The sequence below is a fragment of the Lonchura striata genome, chromosome 7 (assembly GCF_050655825.1).
Source record: "Lonchura striata isolate lonStrDom1 chromosome 7, ASM5065582v1, whole genome shotgun sequence".
Classification (NCBI taxonomy): Eukaryota; Metazoa; Chordata; class Aves; order Passeriformes; family Estrildidae; genus Lonchura; species Lonchura striata.
Window position 1 is genome coordinate 24,421,264 of NC_140709.1, and position 27,322 is coordinate 24,448,585.

General features: G+C 36.4%; 1 protein-coding gene across 4 annotated transcripts in view; it reads right to left on the minus strand.

Annotated features, from left to right (window-relative positions):
- Positions 1 to 27,322, minus strand: part of PDE1A (phosphodiesterase 1A) — a 144,967-nt gene that overhangs the window by 114,820 nt on the left and 2,825 nt on the right. For 3 of the 4 annotated variants that reach the window (XM_077785108.2, XM_021531325.4, XM_021531322.4), the window contains exon 2: positions 26,504 to 26,617. In XM_077785108.2, the coding sequence (XP_077641234.1) occupies positions 26,504 to 26,607 (104 nt within the window). In that variant the 5' untranslated portion in view covers positions 26,608 to 26,617. Of the gene's footprint in view, positions 1 to 26,503; positions 26,618 to 26,844; position 27,322 lie in introns of those variants that run through there. The other variant, XM_021531323.4, reaches the window with a different exon arrangement.

Here is a 27,322-nt window from a genome sequence, read left to right on the forward strand (position 1 = left end):
CATTTCAAGCAATCGTAGATAGTGATAGAGTCTCACCTGACCCTCCTTTTGCCCTGGCTAAACAGCCCCACCTCCCTCAGCTCTTCATCAGACAATCTCCAGACCCTTCACATTTCTGTTGCCCTTCTCTGGACTGGCTCCCACACCTCAATGTCTTCCTTGTAGCGAGGGGCCCAAAGTGAACTCGGGACTCAAGGTGTGGTACCACCAGTGGGGGACAATCGCTGCCCTGGTCCTACTGGTCACAGTATTCCTGATGCATGCCAGGATGGCACTGGCCCTCTCAACCACCTGGGCACACACTGGCTCATGTTCATCTGCTGCCAGCAGCATCCCCAGGTTCTTTGCTGCTGGGCAGATTTCCAGCCACTCTACTCCCAGCCTGTAGCAGTGCCTGGAGTTGTAATTCATTAAGAATAATTGACACAGTTAAACAAAATTTAATTACTTCATTATTTCCCACCATGAGTTGCAAAAGTCTCATCTTGAACATTTTGAAAAACAGATCATCTTTCATTCACTATGGAGAGAAGCTGTTATAACATCGGTCCCACTGATGTCAGTAGCATTCACTATGACTAACTCACTGTCAGTGTGATCCTCAAGGAGCAGATGGAACAATATTTATTAAATTTGTTTTATGTGGTAAATCATGCTCCCAATGAACAGACCTATAAAGTTATGATAGGTCTTAACTAATCAGGACAGCTACAGTAGAAAATAAATTGTTCACTTTGAGATAGGCTTAGGAAGAACCTATTTATTTAAAGAAACGGGTTTTGAGGCTCTTGAAGTTATGGGAAAACATACTTTCCACTGAACTTTAAAACTATTTGTGCCCAAGAGCCCTGATTTTGGATATTACCTGTCAGATACTCTTCCAGATGTATTATCAAGCATACTTCAATTTTCCAAGTGAGGAATTACACCCTTTTAAATAACAGCAATATCAGCCATGATGACACTAAACATCTCTCCATATAGCCTGATGGCAGCACTAGTACTGCTCAGAAACCCAAATGTTAGAGAAGAGCCCTGAGCAGGGCCCTTAGCACAGTATCTTCTGCAAGCCTTAGACTCAGATAACCAGGCACGAGTCAAAGCAACACTTGAGAGGCCAATGCTCCCCTGCCAGTGCCCCGTGCTTCACTGCAAACAGTGCACACTGAGCTTGCCCCTTTTCCCTGATACTGCTCTTCAATTTCTTGATGCTCATTGCTTGAACTTCTTGTTCAAGCTTGAACTTCCATTGATTTGTGTGTTCAGATTGATACAAATGCTCTCGTTCCTCAGTTTTATTTGAAGTAACCCACAATATTTATTTCAAGGCCACTATAGTACATTAATGTCTTTAAACTATATAGAATGATTCTGGTTTGGTTCAGTGAAGCGACTTTACCCTAAAGATACATATAAACAAGAAAGTATATAACAATGGTGAGCACTTAAGTAGCACGTAAAATGAAATTAGCTTGTTATAAATAATGACTGTATGACAGGGGCTAAAATATAATTGTCCATTTAGCAGCCTTTCTTAAAGCATGAGGCATTTATGAGTTTGGCTTTTATTCTGACTCTATACAGCTGAGCATCTGTGTGCACAGGATATTTGTCAGTAAAATTTCAATTACAACTACAAATTTTTTTCACTTGGATCAATGCAATTTAATTATCCCTTTATCCAGATTAGTTATATGAATTCTTCCATTACACTCTTCAACCTTTAGGAAATTATTCTTTTAGTGTTATTATACAGACCAGCTCATAAACCACTGTTAAGAAAAATATTTCACAAAATCATGTAGCCTAAGGAAAATGTCATGGGCTACTCAGTTCAATTCTGCTAAGGCTGTTTGGTGTGACCATTTTGAGAAAATAAAACACAGGGAAGACCAAGGAAATGCCAGTAGCATCTCTATATAATACCATATTGCTTTCTATTTCTGATAATATCTGTCTTTAGTATTCCATGTGGAAATCATTGTTTTTGTGATTTGGATTTTTCTGGTTTGGGGAACCATATCTTCAGGGAGGGATTCACACGACATTCAGTGACTGTGCTGTGGAGAAGCTCATGTTACATAGCCATGGAGGAACAGTGATCAGGGTAATGATGAATTGGGCTTCCAGGTGACTCAGGGTATCAAAAGCAAGAAACACGACTGCAAGAAGGGAGCCACTGAAAATTCACAGAGACCTGCAGCTTTTTAGAAACACCAGGAATAATTGCAGATTTAAGTAATGCTTCATTAGACTCTTCCAGCAATGGCTGTCAGCCATGAGAAAATAAGACAGAAAGTAAGTTTAGTTCTTAGAATAACTGGCTCTGATACACTTCACATCTCAGCAGGTTCCTGTTAGATCAAATAATGACACTATGAAACTGTATTTGCAGATAAAAAAAACTATATTTGCTGAAAAAAAATTGCACTCCATCTAAAACAAGAAATTTTAAAACTACAAACACCTATTATTGACAAGACAAAAAAGGGGAAGACCCAATCACTCACTAACACAAACATGCATTCTGGTTCCCTGAAAAACAAACAAACAAAAAACAAAACAAAACCAAAAAACAAACACACAACACAACAAAATACTATGATGATCTGGGACAAATAGAATTATATGACTGAAATACTGCATTTGCTCTTCAGAAATTTGATTTGAACACTTAAAGAACACTACATTTCAGGTTGATATTGTAAATACTAAAAAAGGTACAACGCCTTTCAAGAACAGCACTTTGTTGGACATGTGGAACTCAAAATGGGATACATAAATAGTGTTTTGCAACCAAGAGAAATAATACAAGTTAAGACAATGGTCACTGTTTGGAAAGAGGTGTATGAGCTGCACAAGTCAGATGACTGTTTCAGTTTTCACAAGCGCTAGCAGAGATTATATCTCCCAGCATGATATTTTACTTGTTTTCATAACAGCAGGACACTTTACTATTGTTCAAGTTTGTGATTGCCTCGCAGATCCTTTTCCATGGTATTGCAGTGCAGCTAGTTTAACCCCATCGTATATTTGTACAGCTGATTACTGCCACATGAACATGGCAAAGGGATGATAATTTCATCGCATTTCAGGATAATTTGAATTCTAATTTGTCTCTCATTGTATTTACAGGTCTTTCTATAAGCTGATATTATTCAAAATTAAAGAACAAATATGCACCCATGTCAGAGGTCTTCAGAGCCATGCATACACCTTTCTATTCTGTCAAAAAAACCTTTGGTAATTCTTTGCCAAATGTACTTTACAGCCGGTTTATGATTCTTAGAAAGTTTCTCTGAGCCCTAAAACAAATTATATGGATATGTTTCTCAAGGAATCAGAGAACAAAAGAGGTGATGAAGTCACTGTATTATTATTCCACAGTTGTGGAAAAACTATATCTGAAAGGCAAAGGCAGCACATAGCAAACATATCACTTTTGCACTCTAATTTCAACCAACTAGTATCAAAATCAAATATGCAGGAAAATATCCTTCTATTGGCAACTATTTTAAGGAATGATCCTTCCTTAGACTCTATCTAAAGTGATGTTGACAACTAAAATTTAAATATAAATTGGATATTTCCCAATACAAAGCCACTTGGGTAACTTACGGGCATTGTAAGTGGTAAGTAAATAATCTTCACAATTTTTCTCACATTAATCTAAAGTTGTGACATTGAAGTGACATCTGAATGCATACTAGGCAGTTTCAATTTTAACTTACAGAAATTTATCTTGTTATTGCTAATACTATATAAAGCCTTGTACACTTATGCTGTATTGAGGTGGAAGCGATGGTGAAGTGATCAGCTTTACAGAATGTCCTTTGTTAAGTGATATGAGTGGTATTTAAAGCAGATTAATGGCAAGAATAACTTGGGTTTTTTTTCCTTTTTATACAGATGTAAAGAGCATGGACTGACAGATAAGACTCAGCTGGGATCTAAGAGCCCTGAGCTTTTCATGAGTCCATGGATATTACTTTGGACAGGTCACTTTCAACTCAGCCTAAGTTCAGTGTTGAGAGCTGGTGAAATTTCTTCCCTTCAAAAGCCGTTTTACTTTATGGACCTAAAGCACTTGCAAACACTAGGTATTCTTTCTACCTTTGTTTCTTTTCCTGTATGAAACAAACTTTCATTTCAGTGACTCAGTAGCAACAGCTTCTTCTAAAACCCCTTTCCTATGCAGTCAAACCTAGTAGTATCTTTTTTTGTCCCTGTTATGTAGCAGGTGCTCTAGTTCCAGACAGATCTTGTTAATTTGTGGCTATGTAACTCACTATTTTTTACTAGCACTTGCCACACAGTCAATCATGTCCTTTCGTACAAGTTTTAAGGAACTACTTTAAAGTGACAAAAAGTAAATATCTACTTGCTCTCAAGATTTCTGCCTTGTTACAAAACCATACTTACTATTTGGAATACTGCAGTGATTTCCTGCTGGTACTTTGATCCAAGAATATCATGGGCTGTGCAGGTGGTTTCTGTCACACTGTCATTCATACTTTTGACAGATTTTGAGTCTGCATAATATTCCCTGATAAACTTCTTAATGTTTTCTGTGCCAAGAAAGAAAAACTTACATTTTGCCAACTTGCTGACAAACCTTATTGACGATATCAGACACTTGCTCAATCAGTCAGGAATGCAAATAAACCTTCAACGCACAGTGAGAAATACTAAAGAACCTTGGAAAAGGCCTCTATACTTGTCCAGTCTGACTGACTAAACCACAAGGATACATGTAATTTGTTGCACACACATAATCTTAGTTTTAACAAAAAAAATATCTTCAGTGCAATCTGGAGTTCAGCAAACCTACTTACCCTTTCTCATCAGCACAATGCAATCTTTCAAGTTAAGCAACATTATAATGCAAGAATGCTTATGTGAATAACTTCCCTTAAGTTGCAAACACAGAACTAAAGCAGGGTACCCTGTTTCACCTTCTTAAAGGACTCTTCACTGGCATCTTTGACTGAGGGAAGAGTAAGAAGAAAGAGTACTGGAATTTCCCAAGTCAGCTTCATACAGGTTTCCTGAAGCAGTCAAAGATAACAAATTTGGACTCTAAAGAATATGTTGATACATAGGAGGTGTTTGGCACCCTTCCTAGCTACCTAATTACTCTAATGTAAATCTAGAAATGAAATCTACTTCAATCTCCAGTATTTTCTGATACTATTAAATTTTAAAAGGTAAATCCAAGATTCTAAATAGAACATCACAATACACAAAGTATTCTCCTGATGTAAAAGTATTGAAAAGTATATACACTTTGACACTGTCCTACTGGACAGACAATACATTCAGTCATTCTAAAGCTGAAACCTACTTTGAAATTCTGTTTTGTCCTAACATAACTAACCAACAGCTGGGCAAAGTGATGGAAGGAATTTAGATAGTATGAGTTGTGGCCATTCCACAGCTATCACTTCTAGAGATTTTTAGGTCTTTTCCCTCTCCTACTACTTCCACCGAAGTAATTTCCTTCTCCCTTTCTGCTGCTCTTAATATTGCTTTTGTTTCACACCATTGGATTCCTCCATTTTTAGTAGCATTTCAGAATGGGAAGGCTTTGATGCTAACATACAACAACACAAGGTCACAGGAGAGACCCGCAGCTAGAGTTGAATGCCAGGATCTGGAGCATAAAGGCAGCTCTTTGCACCAATCCCCTGATTATGAGCAGAGGTTAGGTGACATGTAAAAAATAAAAGCTGAAGTATTTAGCTTTAGTAAAAGCTAAATAACAGCATTAAATTGTTAGGCAAAGCCTTTTCACTGACACAGAAGTCATTCACAACAACTTGGAAAAGATTTCATGTACTGTAAAACTTTTAAACAATATATTTTAAACATTTGTTTGCTGTGATACTACCCAAATTTGCCAGTGGTAGATAAAGACCATCTGTGTACTTGCTATACAAACAGAACAAAAAAGCTCATTGCTACCCCAAAGATCTCACAACATATGTTATGTGAGAAATGAGTACACTTATATGTTACCAAGTCTGATTTTTGTTTTAGATTTTAGGCAGTGACTGGTGAGAATGCATCCCACATCCAAATTTACTTATAGGCAGAATCAATTATGCTTTGAGTCATTTTTATGAGGTTCAAAACACAGAGAAATTACAACTATACCTTGTCAAATAAGATTCTTTGGTTATAGTTAATGGCCAGGGAGCATCTATAGAAGTGAAGATACATGTGACTCTGAGAGTCCCAGAGATCAGCATTGTTTCTTGTTTAAGGCATACACCTGTGATGCTCTTAAATTTTTTTTTTTTTAATTCAGTTGAAACAATAACTTTTGGAACTTACAGTACATTTAGCACATCGTTCAAGGATGCAAGTAGATAGAGATTGGTGACTGCAGTGACAATTACACTTGCCAGGAAGTGATGAATCATTTCATACACTTTTGCTGGTCTTATTTTAAAACTAAGAATTTGGCACTTTTCCTTTTTTATTTTGGCACATGCCCAAAAAGCTGCAGCATTTTTTTCCAGACCAAGGGTTAAAACAGACACACAGAAAAATGAGACTCTGCTTAAACTGCCAGACTGTTAAACTTTCCACACTGGCATGGGGAGAAAACTTGAAATAAAACACTTGGAAAAAATTGCTGAACAAGAACTCTGAGGAGTTTTAAGCTATGAGCTATGATGAAAGATCTGCAGAAACACAGATACATGTAAATGGACATAAAAAGAGGAGAATGGGTAAGAAGACAACAGCAGATCGCATTTGTTTCTTGTGACAAATGGATATTTCAGTAAAACAATTAGTGTTGTGTCCATTATCCAAATAGAATCATGTAATGGTGGAATTTATTAGCACCACATATTGAGGCAAGAGTACCAAAAGCCTTAGTAAAAGCCCATCAAAAGTTCAGGTCTAGGCATGTAAACATCCTCATTACTTCCTAGAAGTTCAACCTTTGTTTCTCTATTTTGTCTGAGATTTCATCAACAACCATCAGTCACTCCCAAGCATAGTTTCTTATGCCCTGCACACAACTATGCTGTTCACTGAGGTAGACCAAAAGAATGTTTAGAAACTTTGATTTAGAACAGTTAAATGGAAGCAAAGGAGCATTTTCTATTCAATTCAATTGCATTTATAGACAAAATCAGTGCCACCTTTTACAAAGGATTAGGATATAAGAAATACTTTTGTTTCCATGTTTTTTCCAAAAGCCTTTAAGCACTGAGACACTGAGAAATACCTAGGGAACATTTGGTTTAAACATTTTCACATTCATGTTCTGCAACTGCCACTGAAAAGAAGCTCTCTGAAAGGATTAAAAAGTAGCAAGCAGCATTGCTTGATTTTTTCATGCACTGGTCTAACAAGAGATTAGAAATTTTAAACTCCTGACCCTGACACAAAAACCCCAGACAAAATTACAATAAAGAACTTACTTTAAAAGTGTCTGATTGGAGTAGCAGTAAATGCTAAATAAAATGAGTCCTGCCACCCTGTATATTCACATATAAATTCCTCAAACATCCTGCATTTAAGCTCTGGGTTTTGGTTTTCTTTTTCTGATTATCAGTATTCTGCATTTCATCACATATGTCAGACTTGAACTCAGAGGGAGAAGCACCACTAACAGAGCAGCCTATCAGCTACACCAACAGCCTGGAACATAAACAGCCCAGTGGACAGAGCCCAAGAAACTCTAAATCTTTTTACATACTGTACTGTAATTTAAAATAACATGTGCTTTAACAGGAGCTTACTGATCATGTTAGTTTTGGTTTGGGTTTTTTTGCTACAAAATATCTTTCTGTGCTATTCTGTATTAACAATACCTGTCTGAAATGTGGAGATTGCATCACTCTACTTTTGATGGGCATCATCAGTTTTGGCTAAAGTATCAATTTCATACCATAATTTTATATTATTTTCCTAATATTTATTTTAGTTCCAACACTATTCCAATTTGGAAAACTCAGAGAAAAAGAAAATACCAAAACAAATATAAATACTAGATTTAAAATTTATTATAGCTTTCCAGAAGCGTGGATGAGTCCAGACCCTCAGATACATTTTTATCAGGGGCATGCAGTGATATTACCTCTAAAGATTATTCTTACATTTTTTTTAATTAAAGTAAATGGAATTATTCAATCAATTTCATTCTATATGGTTTCTGAGGGCAAATTGGTATTGGTGACTTGAATTGATATTGGTGTATATTACCCTTGTGTACCAAAATTCTTGAAAGCATTTAAGTTCATCTAGAGTAAGAACATAGGAAAGAGTATCAGTCAGATTTGACAAGTATTTGAAAGGAAAAAATATCACTATCAGTAAGAGGAATTTTGACAGATCTTGTGTGTGTGTATATATATTTACGTATGTTTAACATAGCTGACTAGGAAAAACAAAAACTATTTATTCTACTTTAGTAGAATAAAAGTATAGTTACATAAGAATCAGCAAAAAGGAGGTAATAACTTTCTGTGATCCATGAAGGCAGCATGCTTATCATGACATTAACACCTACTCAGATGTTCATCTGGGAAAGTCATATTGACAGCTTAGTGCTTGAAGCCATCATTGTTCACAGACACATACAATTAATAGCTAGACATTAATGAGATGTAAGTCTACAGCAGTATGCAGAGGGTGGAAGGTTGTGGTGCACCCACATATAACAACTACAGAAACTCCCTACTGCAAAGGCTGTCTTTGTAAGCAGATCAGGAAATATCAGACTAAAATACTATTTTTGTGAACCCTATAGACTTACTTTACAAGTCTGGCCACTATCCAGAATCTTTTGTTTGGAGGCTGGAGTGAAGAGCAGCGGGGAGGTTTCAGAACTTGCTTCCCCTGCATGACATCATCTTTAACAAGACAGCACTCCCACACAGGGTGGACTTGGGCAGGTCCCATTAGAATAAATCACCTGAACCAATCGATAAGCATTTGCCTTACTGACTTCCCAGATGAACTGACTGCATAACACATAAGTAAAAGATTAATGGACTTTCCAACCTTGAAACTATTTACAATCCGGTAAGAGGTATACAAAATCTAACATTTTTAATGGGATGGAGACTTTAATATATAATCAGTTCTACAGGTGAGTCTGGATTTCAGAGGCCTCAGAAGTTACTCCATATAAATGAATTATCATGCAGGCATATATCAGGGGTAACACTGAATAATCAAAAAGTGCAGAGATAAGCAGAACTAGAGATGAAGAAAACTCATGTTTCCAAAACACATTTCCCTTTCTCCATTTTTTTCTTAAATATTCCTTTGAAATACTTTCTTAATACTTTTACTCTTGCAAAGAACTAGCTATGAGCCATCCAGCCCAAAAGTGCACATTTCACAAAGCCCCATTACCATATGCTTACCTGAAATGTATGAAGTTTATCAGATTCTGGTGTTCAAGAAGCCCATCAGTGCCAAAAGTCATTTATGTTACTTCACCCTCTTTCTCTGAGATGAAGTGTTAAAAAAACCCCTTGTTAGCAAAACAAGTTGTGGTTAGTGACATAACCAAAATGGAATTAACTGAAACTAAGAACAAAGCCTTTATTCTAGGGCAGGTACTAGTTCACTCTTCCTTTCAGAATAATGAGTGTTTTCTTAATAGTCCCAAATACATTAAAGTATTTGTGCTAGTAGAGCTCAAAAAACCATTGTGAAATGTTTGAGAAGTTGTTTGATTGCAGTATATATAGGCAGTATAAGCAGTACTGTCAAAAAAAAATCACCCAGGTGGACAAGGGGAGAGAAGTGGACATTGTCTACATCAACTTCAGCAAGGCTGTCAGCACTGTCTCTCACACATCCTCACAGGCCAACTCAGGAAGGGTGGACTGGGTGAGAGGACAGTGAGGTGTGCTGAGAACTGGCTGAAGAGTGGCACAGGGTCTCGTTGGATGCCTTGGAGTCCCCCAGGGTTCAATACTGGCCCCACTATTCATCAGTGCCTTGGATGAAGGGGCAGGGGCCTCCTCAGCAGGTTCGCTGCGAGGAGCGGCTGATCCCCCCGAGTTCCGTGCAGCCCTTCAGAGGGACCCTGGCAGGGGGGAGAGATGGGCAGGGAGGAGCCTTCTCAAATCCACCAAAGGTGAGTGCAGGGTGCCACATCTGGGGAGGAACAGCTCCACACAGCAGCACAGGCTGGGACTGACCTGCTGGAGCAGCTCTGTGGGAAAGGACCTGGGGGTGCTGGTGGACAAGGAGCTGTTCCTGAGCCTTCAGCGAGCCCCTGTGCCAAGAAGGCCAGTGGGATCCTGGGGTGCATTGGGAAGAGCATTGCCAGCAGGTGGAGGGAGGGGATCCTGCCCCGCTGCTCAGCCCTGGTGAGGCACATCTGGAGTGCTGTGTCCACATCTGGGCTCCTCAGCACAAGAGAGACACGGAGCTCCTGGAGCCAGTCCAGAGGATGGCAACAAGGATGATCAAGGAGCTGGAGCATCTCTGTTATGAGGAAAGGCTGAGAGCTGGGCCTGCTCATCCTCGAGAAGAGGTGACTAAAAGGAGACTTCATCAATGTCTGCCCATATCTGAAAGGGAGAGTGCCAACAGGATGGAGCCTGGCTCTTCTCAGTGGTGCTGAGCAATAGGATAAGAAGCAATGGGCAGAAACTAATGCACAGGAAGTTCTACCTGAAAATGAGGAATAATTTCTTTACTGTGTAGTTGACCAAGCACTGGAAGAGATCATCCACGGGTTGTGAAGTCTCTCATTGGAGGTATTCAAGAATCATCTGGATGCAATCTGGTGCCATGTGCCCTGCTTGAGAAGGGCCCCTAGAGGTTGGACCCTTCCAATCTCACCTATTCCATGATTCTGTGATAATGAATTTCAGCAGGTAGGAAACATGTCAATAACAAGAATGTGAAGTAATGACCTAATTTTACCAAGTAACTGCAACTTAATGTAACTTCATGAATTTGCAACCTAATCATCTGTGGACAAGTAGGACAAAAAATCCTTCTCAGAGTTTCTAAGTATATTTTTAAGAAGCTGACTAAAAAAATGAAGTAAAAATCTAGATTTTGGGTCTAGCTTGAGTGAGAAGCACCTTAACTATCAAGAGAAGCCTTGCACATCACAATCCTTCTTACCACTAATGAATGAATGATGAGAGGAAATGTATTGGTATCATTTGGTCTGTTTTGCTAGAACAAACTCATTTGGTAATGAGCCAAAAGAACTTGCATTCATGTCAGGATTTCACCTTGCACTGAAGTGACCAAACACATAGGATCCATCTTTCAGCAAAAATGGAGGGGGATGACAGCCTGCTCCATCAACACTGACATCATCTATGTTTAAGACTAATTTTTCAAACATCAATAAGAAAAGAATCAAAGTAACACATTTAAAAACAAAAACAAGTGCATAACATTGTAGGAAATTGAGTGGTTTCATAAAAGGAAAAAAACCTGCATTTCTCTGCTGCTTTCTCTTTGTGAGTCACATTCTGGGAGTGGTACCAGAATGGCTTGTTGTCCTATTTCTATGGAAAAAATCCTTGAGCAAGTTCATTCTTGATTAAGTTAGCATGGTGCCAAGCAAATATAAAGCACTGCATCTTTGATTCTGTGTTTTCTATTGTTCCACTTGTGCTGGGGGAGGGAAGCAATCTCATGGTTCTGTTAACAGTGCTTCAGCACTAGCTTTGCCGTGAACAGTACTGGCATAACATTTCCTTGTGTTTTTCAGCTTCACTGAGGAAAAATCTTTTTGATACAATTTCAGGATTTCATTTCTCAGTACACCAGTTATGACTGTGAATTAATACTTACACCCCAGCTCTGAGAGCTCATTCCTATTCATGCCACATCCATTATCCATCTAACTGTGCCAATAAGGCAGATCCTTGAAATTATGTGGATTCCTACAAACAGTCTGGATTAAAGGTAACTCTTCTTTCCAAAAAATATTGTGGAAGTAAGGGAGAAGAAAATAGCTTGACTATTGAAGCAAGCAGATGTCACTGAATTCAAAGCTGTGAACTGAAGCTGCCACAGATAAGTAGGATAATTTCTGGTGTTAATTTTTCCCACAGTATAAATGTGACCTTTTTAAGATTAAGTAATCTCTTAGGAAAGTGTTAATGTGAACAGAATAAAAGCTGCTTTCCAATGAAGAACAATTCCTGAATAGAAGTGTTACAATTGTATAATCACTTCACTATAATTAAAAATATATTGTTTCCCAGATAACACCTTTCCTCATTTTCAGTTTCATAACTCATTTACAAGGATAAGGCAATCTGGGTATTTGCAATCATTTATGTAGGTCTTGATGCCTTGTGGATAATGAAATTTAAATTAAAAATAGAAGCCTATATTGGCTTATTAGTAGTCTATTTTTGGTAATGTGATAGTTTACTGAGTAAAACATCTCTTACATATGTAACTACTGAGCTTAAATCTTTGCACATGAAGAAATGGCAGCTTCTAGTCTCACAATGTAAGGCTTTCAGTGTTAATTATGAAGGGAAGAATGGGGGAACTGAAATATTTGTGATGGGAATAGACATTTTGTAACAGGATAATAATGCAAAATAAAAGAGTTCTTTCAATAGGGAAGGCTGTATTTAATCATGAAGTGAAGCAACAAAAGCTTTTGTGCTTCTGACATTTTCCTCTGACGCAACTCAACAAAGAAAAAACAAGATTTCTAACTTTCATTAAACCCTTTTAGAAGTGATGAGTGTATACTGAGAATCCTTCAGCTACCCATAAAAATGCAAGCACAACATTTAAGACTTCATCACTTAACGTGGTAGATACTTCTACTACTATAGCAAATAATGTCCAGTCTTGTGCCTGTCATGCTCATAGAAAGGAATGCAATGTAATTATTTGGTTTGAGTGGGGATGTTATTAGATAAAATTGTCCCCTCCCTTTTCTGCTGTTCCCATTCTCCAAATCACTACAGAAAAACTGCCAAAATAAAATTTTAGATGAAGCTGTGCAACTGTTTTTTTCTTTCAAGGTCTAACTCCCCTCATCTGCACTGTCAAAGCTTCATAGTTGCATTAAACGTGGCGAGATCTATTTGTGATAATAGTAATACAAATTACAATCTGCTGATTTTTTTGTTAAAAATAAATTTAATGACAAGCTGGGATACAATTGAATGCATGTGAGCTGAGGAGCCCATCCTTAATTTGTCAATCTGCAAAAACATAGCTCATTAGTGAGAGTGGCAAAAATCCAAAATCAGAGCAATAAATAGCAAATTCAGTGCAATCTGTTTCTGTGTTACTACTATAGCTGCAGTCAAGTGATAGACAAAGGGAGGTAAACATGTTTCTTTCCCTCGGGAGAAGGGGAAAAAAAGGAAAAAAAAAGGTAATTCAGGGAATCCTTCTATCAGGTTATTTGTTCACTTACCAATTAAGAAAATAAGAATCATATCCAATAAGTATTAACTCTGAAAACTATAACATGCTTGATATAGGCCAGTGCTCATAAAAAGGAATTACCAATAACCTTAGACAAATTCCACTGCATCCCTGAAATACTGTGCTCTTTATTCACAATAAAGTAAATCTGTTTTGAGGTCTCATTTATTGTGTTGTAATTCAATAGTGTCCAATTATGCTGGTTTAAGTGAGACCAGAACCAGGCTAATTTTATTTGATTATTGACTGGATTGAGAAATCACAGACTGAACTTCTACAGTCCACAGACACAGCTTCAACATTGTTATCTTAATTCCTCAAAAACTCCTACATATCTTTTCTATTATTCATTCAAAAACCCCAAACCTATTTCATGCTGTTCATTTCAGAAAAATCTGTAGTAAAACATACATTGTACCTGAAGGAAAAATTGATTGTTGGATCTTGAAATTTTCTTATATCTCTGAACTGCAGTCTTGTAAATATAAAGGATTTTTAGACTGAACCACAAAACCCCAATACAACCAGGAACAGGAGTGCATTTAAGTATTATTAGATCATAATAGACTAAATAAAAGCAGATGACAGAGAAAATAGAGCCATAGCTGGGCCATGAAGTACTTCTTGCAGAGATTCAGAATTATATTATGCAGCAGCTCTTTTGTGAAAATCATCGACTAATTTTCAGAAGTGAAGCATCATATGTAGATTTTGTAATCACACCCATATAGAAAGCTAGAATTTATCCCATATATGTGGTACTCTGCCAACTTAGTAAGGTATGGTTGCCAGCTAAAAACAGATATAATATAGCTTGTACAATGTAGAAAAACTTCAGTTCCATGCCAGGAGTATCATCATAATGAAAATCATTGTCAAATGATAAGAATGCATTTTAGTGTGAGAAATCACATCTGTTGTCACTTTACATTGCCATTACAGAGCTTTACACAGGTTTTTTTGAGTCTATTTCAATTCAGTCACCATATGTAAAGCTGCAATACCATTTTTCATTACCGGGAATGAAAAGAATACAGTTAATCTCTAAAACCACTATGAATTCTACCTTTTCCTGAAATTCTTCCCCTTCCTCTATCAAAGCTGATGTAGAAATTGATGCATAAAATTTCATGCTATTCCCTTGATCATTCAACCTAAAAATACATTTGAGATTGCATTTGATACATAAATATTAAAAAGCATTTAAAAATCAAATTCTGCTAATAACTGTGTTTCCCCAAATAGTAACACAATTCAAGAATTCTGCAACTTCTGAGTCCTTCTCTCTTAAACCAAGATGATTTTAGTATTGAACTGATGAGAATATTCTGAACTTTTAAACTAAAAAGTCTTAGCAAAAACTCATAGGAAATTATATACTTTCATTAAATCATTCTCCACTCTACATTTTGCTTTGAACTTCTGCAGGAGTATAAAGTTACTTTTATATTACAAACATGGCATTTTGGATGCAGCTCTTTGTCTTACAGATAAAATGAGCACAGTACTGGAAGGCTAAATAAGACCTCATTCTAAGAGAAAGTTGACTCTCTCCTGTATCCAGAATTTATCTGGTCAAACCTGATTGTAATTCAAGACAGGAAAATAGATTACAGAGCTGGTTCCATATGGCTTATGTCCACTGGAGCCAACTATTTTTTTCAGGAGTTGATAATATTAAAATCTTAGGGTATATTTGTTGTTGTTAAAGCACTAAATCAAAGCAAGATTTTTCTTTAAGAATTCTAGTACCATTCTTATTTTTTCTTCTGGTATCAGTAGACATAATTTCATCTATCACAATTTAGTCTTCTAAAAGGCTCCACTGTGTTAACAAAACCTTTGGTTTGGGCTCTCACAGTGATACAAGCAACTCAAAGTTTGGATTGAGCTATAAACTCTCACAAATCCCATAATCATTGGGGATGCTCACATACTGTGTTTACCTAGAAACAGATTTGCAGTTTTTGTACGATCATATTCAAAACGTTTTGTCCCTGCCCGCTATAAAGGCAAACCATTTTTTCTCTAGACAATGTCCACTTTCATACATCATATTAACCACATTCATCACCTTCATCAGTGCTGAAGGAAAATTGAAAGGTTTGGTATATAAAACTAAAATTAAGAATCATAAGGTCTAGGCCCCAAGTGTTCATGACTTGTCCATTTGTCCTTCTTGGTAATGTAATTTCTCTTTCACAGAAATGTATTGCAAATTTTTTATTTCTCACCAAGAAGTCTCTAGGTATGCATCAAGCTTTTTTTAAAATACAAAGCCAGGAATACAATTACCTATATAGATTTATAAGTATATGGAAACAAAACATTTTAACACTTTCATGTCTAGTTACTTCTAAACATTACATATCTAAATGTTTCTGGAACAGTAGGGATTTTCTATCAAACAAGTGGAGAGGGAATCCCATTTTGTTGTGTAGCTCACACAAAGTAGAAAATGGCTAACTGAACTACCCAAGAAAATAACTAAAAATATAATTAAATATTTCTCTCTTGAAGGCAAAGCTTTCTCACAATTATTGCTAAACTATTTACATGTGTATATTATTACCATTCTTCATTTTGATATGTCTTTGATTTAATACTGCTTGTTTCTCTAAAATACTTAAAAATATTTGTCAATCTGCTTAGAAAGGAACTTCAAAATCTAAAGGTCAAAATAAGCCAAATTTTCTATTATCACATTTTAAGTTAAGAACAAAATTTACACCAATGAGATGCAGTAGAAATAGACTTATTTTGAAGATTATAATTTTTTAAATTCTTTTTACCCATACCACTCTAATACTGTCTATCATTCCATACTTTTGATCATTTCCTTCCAGAGGTAAGTGTACTGTTTCACTCAATAAATCAAGATAGTTTGGCAGTTTTGAGGAGTCTTCAGGACAAAAACAAGGACTCAATACTTTCCAGCATAATATAATAATGGGCAATATATATAATATGTGTTAAAGGCATGAAATACATGTATTGCATTAAGAGATGGAGACAAATTTCGAATAGTCACAGTAAATTAATTTGAGGTCTCATCTTTGTTCCAATTATTTACAATGAAGACCCATAATGTCTGTTCAAGGAAGATACAATACTAAAATAGGGATTTCTTTTCACGGCAGAGTATGCCAGGGAAAAGGTTATCTCTGTCTTACAGTTAAACCTGGTCTGTAAATTTTAACTGAATTATGGCTCGTGAGCATGTCTTGGTAGCTATTAAAACATAGAACCTTCTCTGAGACTTCAGTAATTTTCTGTGAAAGAGAAGCATTCAATTTTCAATTGCCTATGAAATCCAAGGTCTTCCTAGTTAGGCTGAAAATAAGTAAATCAGATTTGGTCAGTAATTTTATAATTTAACTTTTCCAATGGAAAATTTCAGATTTCATGCATAACTTACTTTGTTTATAAAATTATATCTATCTCAGAGTTTTCCTGACTGTAGGTAACTATTACTCTGGATTTCTCAGAGCTCAGGTCATCTTTGCAGCACAGGGACTAGGACAAGCAGCTTTCAAGTAATCAGGTTGCTACCACTCCAGTTTAAGGGTTTGGAAGTTGAAAAGTCAGAAAGAGATACTCATTCAAAGTTTTTTAAAGACATTTCAGAATAGTCATTCTTCTGAGCTTTTAATCTTGGTGGCCTTTTCCAAGGTTTTTTTATGTATTCTTCAGAGCAGGAATTCTGCATTCCAGCCCACCCTAATGGAAATGAATACCAGTGCTGTAATGCTTTTTGCAGTGCAGTTGCCTGTGCATCAGAAAATCACACACTGAAGATATAAAGGAGCTGTCAAAAGGGACAACAATTTGCAGCTCCAGCTGAGCCTGGTATATTTGGCATTTGTGCCAAACAGGTATCTGAGTTATCTGACGTGAATGTATTTGAGATTAGGAAAGAAAGTAATATAAAAAAAAATCTTTGGTTTAGAAGAAAAATACGCAAACCTTCATCAAGCCTTTAGTAAAATGGCAAAAGAAAGCTACAGAATTACACTAAGAGTTGTTCAAGGTATCACAAAATAATAACAAAATCAAAACAATTAACTATTCAAAACCAAAAATAAATAAACTATTCAAAACACAGTAAATAAAAATACAAAATATATAACAGCAGGAAAGCATAATGTTAGATGTTAATTCTTCAATAAATTCTGCAGACAACACAGAACAAAAAAAAACTTATTTAATTTCAAATTTCCCAGGCAGAACAGTTCTGTATTGTAGAACAACTGAAGAACGAAGTAAATTCTACCCAGCAGTTTGTTCTTTACTGTAGCATAAATTACACTAACAGTGAACCATTCAAATGGAGCTGCCTTCAAACATTATTTATCAGAGAAATTCACAGCAATTAAATGTCTCCATAATATTTATGGAAGCTACTTGTTTTCCTGGGGCGCCAAAAGTCTGGAGAACGGTTGGGTCAAACAAACTGCAGCCAATGGCAAACAATAGATAAAGGAGCATAAGCACTTGTATAGACAAACATCTTCCTTGAGGTTGCTCCCAGTTAAATAACACTGCTTCAAATAATATCTGCATTATGCTTGGAGGGTTGAACGGCTGGATTTCAACCATCTCTTATTCTGAAAGGCTTATTAAATAGCAACAAAATCAAGCAAAAATGCTAAATGATAATGACTACAAACATGAGATCAGTAAAGAAGACAAGAAAAAGCCCATTTTATTATTTAACACTCAAGCAATATTTTATAGAACTGCTAATCCTGAAACAAGCAAAGCTTTAACATCCATGTTATTTAAATGTTTTCAAGCACATGATACTTCAAGGTAAACTGACTTTTCTGGAACATCTAAAATCAGACATATTTGCATAAATTGTCAAAGAGACAAGCAACTTAGGAATGCTTTTTGTCATTTCATGACACTGACTCAGATGAATATACTTCTCTTACTCATTCAAAATAAACCATACTAAATCTCATTACAGTCCAGCTTCGTGTACAGATAATAAATAGCCCAATTACAGCTAATGAGCACTCATTCTCAGATCATTCACTTCAAGAATAAAAATTCTAATAAACCACTTTTCAGCTTTTCTTTTGATTTGCAGATCCACAAGATATTGCCAGCAGTGCCAAAGGGCTCTATAGAGCCAAGGCAAACCATAGCCTCGGGGGGTTTAGAATACAGTTCTGTATATAATCTATAACTGCTGGTTATAGATTACCTAGCAGTATTTCACTGATTCAGCTGAGGTGCAAATAAATGATTACAACTGTCCTGAATTAGCCCAAGCACACAACATGGATGTTTATACTGGCCTTCTTTCAGGCCAGCAATTTGTAGGCTACAAAAGCACAGATGTTATCTGTGCATCATAACTCTGGAGTGACCTGGGCCCTACTTGATGTTCATAAAACCTGCTAGTTAATTTTAGCCTTTCAAAAATACCAGAACAAAATTGAACCCTCAGAAGAAATTAATATTGGATCAACATTTTCTGTCATGTTTTGATACAAGACTAGGTACCCTAGTACAGGATTTACAATACTGTAGAACCAAGGACTTAGATGCAAGACCATGATTGTTTTCTTAGAGAACTGCTCAAGTGAGACCATCTCCTTTAACTTCAGGTTGTACTAGCCTCAGACAACTCTTTCCACTGTAAGGATGAAACTAGGTATGAAAATACAGAGGGAATTCAGCCTAGGAACTGATAAAATTTAAGTTTATAACAAGGGGGGAAAAAGTTATCACTGTTTTTATCACAGAAGAAATCCCTGGGTGGTATCAAAACCAGTCACACTTAGAACAGCTAAAAAAGAGCATGGAGTAAGCAACAAGAGTTGGGAATCAAGAATGGATTGTGGGAGGTAACTTAATCCACAGTACCTGCAGAAAATGGTCAATTTTTAGGGATGATACATCTGACAAACTCATTCCACTCACAGAAAACCAACCACTTTGGAAATCATGTTTCTAGCAGAATCCACAGAAACAAATACAACATCATGTTAACAGCATTTGACTTCACAAATGAAATTACATATCCTGGCCAACAGTCAGAATCACACAAGCTTTTAGGAGCAAGTAATATACTCCTTTAAAATCACTATTCCTTGCATATATGTATTCAGGAAATGTGTGTCTATGCTGTGACCAGCTTCAGCCTTTAACAGAAACTGAATGTAGTAGTTCTTTACAAGTCTAAACAGTTCTGTAAAAGGAAAGAGAGGTCAGGGAGAAGGCTGGCTTCTTCAGTCTACAGCACTGCCTGACTAATTGCAAAGCTTTATGGACTGTGAAAACTGAGTCATTTCATTGTCAGCTGTAACTTTATAAGTGATGTACTCAATTTCTCTTTATCTTCCCTTAACCACAGCGGACTGCAATTTTCTCTTCTTTTAGTCACAACACAGTTTTCCCCATCTCCCTAGTAAAATGAAAGTATTTACTTTGTATTAAGTTCTGATTGCCTCTATAGATCTTCTTCATGAAGCCTTGTTTTAAAAGTTCCACAAATTGCATTGGTGACCCCATGTCATGAAATTGTATGGGAAGGCAGTAAAGGAAAAACAAAAATTCAAATACCTGCTGTTGCCTGAGAAGGTGTAAAGAACTCTGTCACTGTGCAGTCTGTGGGTCCAGCTTAGCCCATTTGGTCCTTAGCTGGTTGGTTAGTGGGTTATTTTCCTTTCTTTTTGGAAGGCTTTCAATGTCTGGAGGAGGGTTTTAACAAAAATAAATCTTTCATGTTAGATACAATGCAGTAGCACTGGAGGACTTGCAACCATAGCAGATCTTACACCGTTTTTGCCACCTTATTTGTCAAATAGCCCCCAGCAAATGGCAGCAGAAATAATTGCAACTGTTTTGTTCTAGCCCTCCTCCAGAGATTATACCAGGAGTAAGCCAGATCAGAAAGAAAACACAAACAAAATGGAACAGTACTAAATGGGTTCACCCCTAAACGATTATTTTGACATCTTACGGGAAAAATTCTGCCAGGCACAATTTTCATAAACCTGAGGTTATGTTTCCCTTTCAGATGTATGAAGTGAATGCCTATTTTTATTATAACTTCCACTGGTAACTATGTAATTACAGTATTTAGGCATTTGCATTTTTCTAACTCTATATAATTAGCAAGACAAAAGGCCTTTTTTCCTCCTATCCAGATATTTTGACTTCACTCTGTTGTGGAGGTGGAGCAGAACCTGGGAGTTACATGTGGGAGGGCCATAGGAACTCTGAGGTTTTGACCCATAGCTGTGAGAAACTGTGGCAGGCTTCAGTGTGCAACAGCTAAATTAGAGAATGAAGTTTTTAAAGAAATGTTTATAAAAATTGGTCAGCAATTAAGGACCCTTGGAAAAGGGGTTGGCAGGAGTTCAAAATAAGAGGAAAGTAATTATTTGTGTAGTCAGCTATATACAATCTCTTTTAAGCAGAGATCTGAATAGAACACTTATAAGGTGAATAGCCACAGAAAGTATCTTTTAGGAAATTTTAGAAGTCTCAGATGTAGCATAAGTAGAGTCAGATGTCTAAGCTAAAAAATAATACAGAATATAGAGATTTAATTGCAATTTAGTAGTCAGCTTCATCAAATGTTATCCTTAATATCCTTTTCATTGTCCTTAGATATAATAATTAATTTTAATTAGACACATATGTGAGGGATGTATGAACATGTTCTAATGGGGAATCTCAATATTTTATTGTATTATTTTGAGACACCTGTAAAAACACTGCTGCTGTTCTTACTGGTATCATAGGCAAATTATGGTTTGTGCACCATTCCTTCAATTTGCAATCATTTCTAGTACAGCTTCCTATAAGCATAGCAATTCACCTACCCACAGTAAACTGGAAGATCAGCATTTATTCTAAACCATCAACAGAATTGGTACAAGCCAGCAATTGAAATAAAAAAATAGTATGAACCTTAAAATTAATTATATGCTTATTATCTATATGATAATAACTGAAATATCTTTCTAACAGTAAAATAATATGACTGGATATAAAAGCTCTTTAAATTGCTAATGTTAAGTAGCTAAAAATCTAGACTTAGTGAAAATTTGGAATTTGTCATATGATGTTTAATTAGATACATATTTATAAGCTACAAAGTTATCATTATAAATTGTTTACCTGACTACTCAGGTGCAGAAACAGACTTTGCTTTCATATGCAAAAGAAGCTGTTCACAATTTATAATGAAACTATTCTTACTGTAATTATAGCACTAATGGGATGCATATCAACCAACAGGTACATCATCATATACCTACCATTTTTTGTTCAGAGCATTTCTGAAATCAACTTCAATTTTACTTAAAGTCCCCTTAAAAATACTTGTCATTTGGATTACTTTTAAGAGCTTATGACTTTATAGGAAAGTTTTCACATTACAAGCAATTAAAAATAGGTAACATTACAAGTAAAAATAGGTAACATTACAAGTAAAAAACTACTTGAACTATATACCCATTTGTTCCTGATGTAGTTAGCAGTAAGTAAAAATCTATACTTTTTACCACAGCTATGTATGCACCTGTAATTCCATCTCTTCTATTTTTGTTTGTTCAGTACTCATAAATTTATAAATCTTTATATCATAATATATTCTCTTTTGATAATCTCTTCAGTAAAGCTTTACTGAACTACCATAGTTGAGGCAAATAGACCATAGAAACAAGGGCAATAAGCAAACATGACACACAGTATAAAATAAAATGTAAACAAGCAACTTGGAAAAAGAAAGACCTCTGTCATATTTGGAAACTGTTCTACTGCTCTTCCACCAGTATTCATGGACCTAGTGAAGGAATGACTGTTCTCTAAATAAAATTACCCATTCTAGTCTGTTTTAGACCTAGCTAGGCTGCTAATCTGGATTCTATTCAATGCCTTTAAAAGAATTTTATCTTCTGATAATTCAGCAGGCACAGAAAGCCATTCTTCTACTTTGCCATCAAGCCAAATTTCCCCAAATCAGTGGTTAAGGCCCCTTTTTGTCTCTACAAACTGTGTGTGCATGCAATTTGTCACTGCAGCATTGCAGGATCAGCAAATTGGGTGTGTATGTCAGTCCCTTTTAGTATTTAAAAGAGTTTATACTCTCCTTCCTGTGAAAATGAGGGTCTCTTATGTTGAATGTTGAGGAAAAGAAAGGAAAGGTAAGGAAAGAAGCCTATGACTGTTTTCCAAATCCCTTTTGCCATACAAGGTAGCACAAATTAGTTTTAACCATTGTTGGCAATAACACGTTCTTATTTTAAAACAGTAAAAATGTCATAAAGTAGTCTATACTACCACATGTGAATTTCAAGTCCCCAAATTCCTAGAACCTTGGCCTTTAACTTTTCCCATTCAGATATTTTTTCTGGCCAATTAGAGACAGTTCTAGCAAATACAGATATATATAAAAATCAAGTTTTTTACTCACATAATGAATTCAAAGCTCAGAAAGGGAGTCTACCATGTCCAGCAATGATGAGGACAGTAGAAGCTACTTGCAAAGGTGTCTAAGATGTCTACTTGCAAAATAAAAAGAAGGTGGTTGGGGAGATGCCTGGCTGTTCTGCACTGTCACTGAATGAAGTGGCAAAAAGACAAAACAGACCTTAAACAGACAGCACACGATTTCACACACTGAGGAACAACACAAAGTCAAGTCTATGTGCAGATTATGGAGAATACCAAACACTGCAAGGCCAGTAAGCATAAAGACCTCTGCTTTTAAAGCTGGCTCTCTGCATTTTAAATGAAAATGGTTTTAAAAAGCAGCTTTTATTTCTGAGCTCCCTAGCATGGTCTATCAGCAGAGGAAGACAAACTCTCCTAGGCAGCAAATAAACTGGATCTGTTGACACCACAATACATTTAAGCTGGAGACTTATTTACTGTCTAAAGATTCTATCCAACAGAGAATGAAAGTTTGTGGAAGAAAAGGTGGAGATTGGTGGCATTTAAAAAGGCTGAGAAGGAGCCCCTTTCCTGGGCTGTGACAAGGTGTTTTTTGAAGTGGAAGGTATACAACATTCCCCTTCAGTCACGCAGCTGGGGTTCCTGCAGTGGCTTGAATGGTTTTTGGTTTTATTCTTCTGCATAACAGAGAATTATAAAAGCCACACTATTATATGACTTATTTAGCTGCTTTCCTTGTTATTTGTTTTTGCTTTCTCCATGAACTACAAAACATTAGAACCTTGCTGTCTGCATACTGAAAATATCTTAATTCAAAAACCAGAACCTACAGTCAAGACAGAAATTTACATGATTCTTTCACACATCTTGTTCTACCGAGCATGTGTTTTATACATTCAGGCATCAATAAAATCAGTACCAATGCTAAGGATCAAGTTATGAAATTCAAATTAATATCTTCTCTGACAGATAATGTCCTTGGTTGCAGCACTGCTGAAATTCCAGTGTAAGGAAAACAGAGTGGGATTTTTGCTTGCTATACAAAAGTAAGAGCTTGGCTGTAAAGCACCATAAACCAAAGAAAAGTTATATATTATTTTCCACACATCCCAGCCTTTATTGCAGCACTTAGGTTGGCAAGATCTATGAAAGCCTATAGAATAGAAAACCTATAAAAAGGTCCTTTCATTCAAGCTTCCACAATAGACATCTTGTCTTACTGGGCATTCAAATAAGGATTTTCATTTAGTTTTAAGTGCATTCAGCTCATCTATCTTCTAGAATAGTCTCTATTTCATAAAAATAAGTGAAAAAAACCAACAAGCCAAGAACAAAAAAACCCCCAACACATATGAGGTTACATGGACTTCTGTTGCCAAAATTTTAATTAAAAGTCTATTATGAAAAAAGATGCAACACTAAGAAAATTAAAGCTGATTTCAAGTAAGGGTCTATTATAATTATACAGCTTTTGAACACTATTCAGATAATTACCTAAGTTAAATCCAGTGTTCTTTCAGAAATAGTGACCTGCTTGCAAGAAGACAATCAGCACTCTTGACTGGCAAAATACTGTAAAACTGTCTTGACATCACATGAAAATTATGAAGGTCTGTGGACTCTATCAGCAAGAAGAGATTCAGCTTCATAATTCAAACCATGAAGTCATGACTTCAGTGTAAATATGCTACTGCACAATACTTTAAAAGCTAAGTAATTTGGCATCATATGTAGCTACATTAACAGTTCCCATCTCTAAGATGAAACAATTCTCCTGACTGTTTATAAAAGAATTCTTCCCAAGTCAGATTATCTGGCAGTTCCACTTATCTGTCCCTCTTCCCTACCATATATAAACATGCTTCTACTTTGATATCTGCCCACCAACAAAATGAATCCTTTTCCTTAATGATTGATGCTTATACTATAAAGTGAGTCCAAAAATCTGCTCCGAAAATTTCAATTATTTGAAATTTTCCCATACAATGTTCATAATATCGACTAGTTGGCAATTTCTAATTGACTTGTGAATAATTAAAATAAAACCATTGGTAAGTCTGAAAAACAGTCAGCTGAGCACATATCTAATGATATAACCTGTTTTTTTTAAAAAATACAAGTATTTTAGCGTCATCTTGTCACAACAATAATGAGGTTGGCACCAACCTGTGAAAGGTGTGTAATTTCCAAACAGGTAAGCTCCATTTAATATCAATACATCACAAATTCCAAATATCATTTTAACTACTCCTAAAGAAGCATAAACCTTATTTCCTGGAGCTCTAGTACTGAGTATCATCAATGTTTAGTTATTTGCATTAGTTTGTTTAATGATACCATTCCAGAAGTAGCTGAAAGGAAACATTTCAACCCAAAAGTCTAGTTGTAACAGAGAACTTACAGAACAAAAACGGCAGCTAAGATCCTACACAAATGTAAATCTGCACAAATTGATGGAGGACTTTGGTAGCAGAAACTCAGAGGCAAAATGTGGGACTTCATCAAATAGTCATAATATTTACTCTGCTGTGTACACTTTGAAGATCTTATGGGGACATTTTTCCCAAAGTGTCTTAAACAGGATGATGATAGGATTCAGAGCAAATACGCATATCACAAAGAAGTTATGATAAATCCCTGGCTACACCTGAGAAGTGGCTTTCCAATCAAGCAAACCAATTTCTCTTTAAAGAAAGCAGATGGTGGAAATCCCCTTCCCCACAGCCGGTTTCAGTCTCTACCCAATGCACAGGGGTAACAGGCGGTGCCATATCCAACACATCTGATCCTCCACACTTAAATAACCTGTTTACTTTCAATAGCTGAGGCACTGTTTATAGCATCTGTGGAATACCTTTAGAAACACAGGATTACAAATCTTCCCAGCAAAAACAATAGTGCCATTTCTTTGCTTCAAGAAGTGTAACATGTATTTATTTGTAACATCCTGACATCAGCTTTCAGATCAAAAACCTGGCAAATACTGAAAAGGAGATGTTGACATTTCAGGGATTTAGGATGCACTAGTTTGATAGACTTTCTCTCTGACAGGTTGCAGATGGTTATTTACCGATCATTTGCACTGAAATGAAAATTGCATTTGAGAGCAGTGAATTAGACACAGCAGATACACAGAAGTCCCCTCAAATATTCCTTCAAATAGTTTCTAGCATTATTGAACACCAAAATAATTGACAAAAACCAGACACAGCAGCTTCCTAATAGCTAAGCACCTTTTAATATAGACTTCTTTACCTTCAGTCTAAAATGCAAAGTATTAGTTCTTCCTATAGAACTGCAATAATATACTTACCCATACATACTGACAACAATGATGAAAAGCTCCAGAAATGCTGATTCTGAAGATAACATTTTAAAAATCATATCAGAGATATGGAAGTGCTAACTTGGAAGGACTTACCTGCATTTCAATTTGGATAATAGCTCTCACTTATTATACATCTTTTAAATTAGATGACTGAACCTGATGGAGAGTCTGACATTAATTTAAGTACCATTGTAAACCAGAACAATGTACTGTATTGTGGGAGCAAATACTGATCACAGCTTAAAGATAACTCTCCCGTTTGCTAATTACACATTTTAACAAACAGAAGAAAATTATCTTTCCCAAGGAACAGAACAAAAGCCAAGGAGACAAGCTACTCACATTCCTTTGAGTCGTTGCCACATTTTCTCTGCATGTCCTCCTATTTGGTACTGTACAGAGGCGCTTTCCAGTTCCCGAGTTGTTTCTGTCGCTCGAGCCCCCATCGTTATTGTCCTACAGCGATACAGTTACAGTCAGGCTCAGCAGCAAGTAAAAGCAGTCCTTAGTCCACTACAAATTTCAGAAGATCCACGCATGTTAGGCAGTAGCTGCTGTCATAGCAAAACACATCAGAATTACAACAGCTGAGGGACGATCCTGCCTGAATCGCTATTCACTTTGACAGACAAATCCACTCTTCCCCCCCCAAGCACAGAGCAAGTACACACAGCTCCTCTGACCTCACAAGTCTAATCCATACGGGAGAGCCTGCTACTTATACTACTGACTGCTCAAGCTCCTTTCTCATGCACTTTTTCTGCTGTAGAAATACACACAGAAGCACAAAAGAGTCCTTAAAATGGACTATAATTCATTGCCATGCAGAATAAATGTGAATGGCTTTAACAATCCAGAAGGAAAGAAAGGCTGGTTTCTGCTTTGCAGGTTGGAGAAACAGGCTGCAATAGGAAAGCAGATGGTAGATGCCAGTATCAGCCACATCACCCTACAAAAAGAGAGTATGTTCAAATGCCAGAGCTTTCCTCTCTTTAGCTGATCCTGAGTTGTTTCTTATTGAATAAATATCTACCAGCCTGTCAATAAAAATATGACTGCACAAATGCTAAGTCAGTAGCAAAGACACATCTAAATTCCCTGCAGAAGAGAAATCAGTGAGCGCTACAGGTTGTTATTGGAGGAATATGCTGTAATGATGAC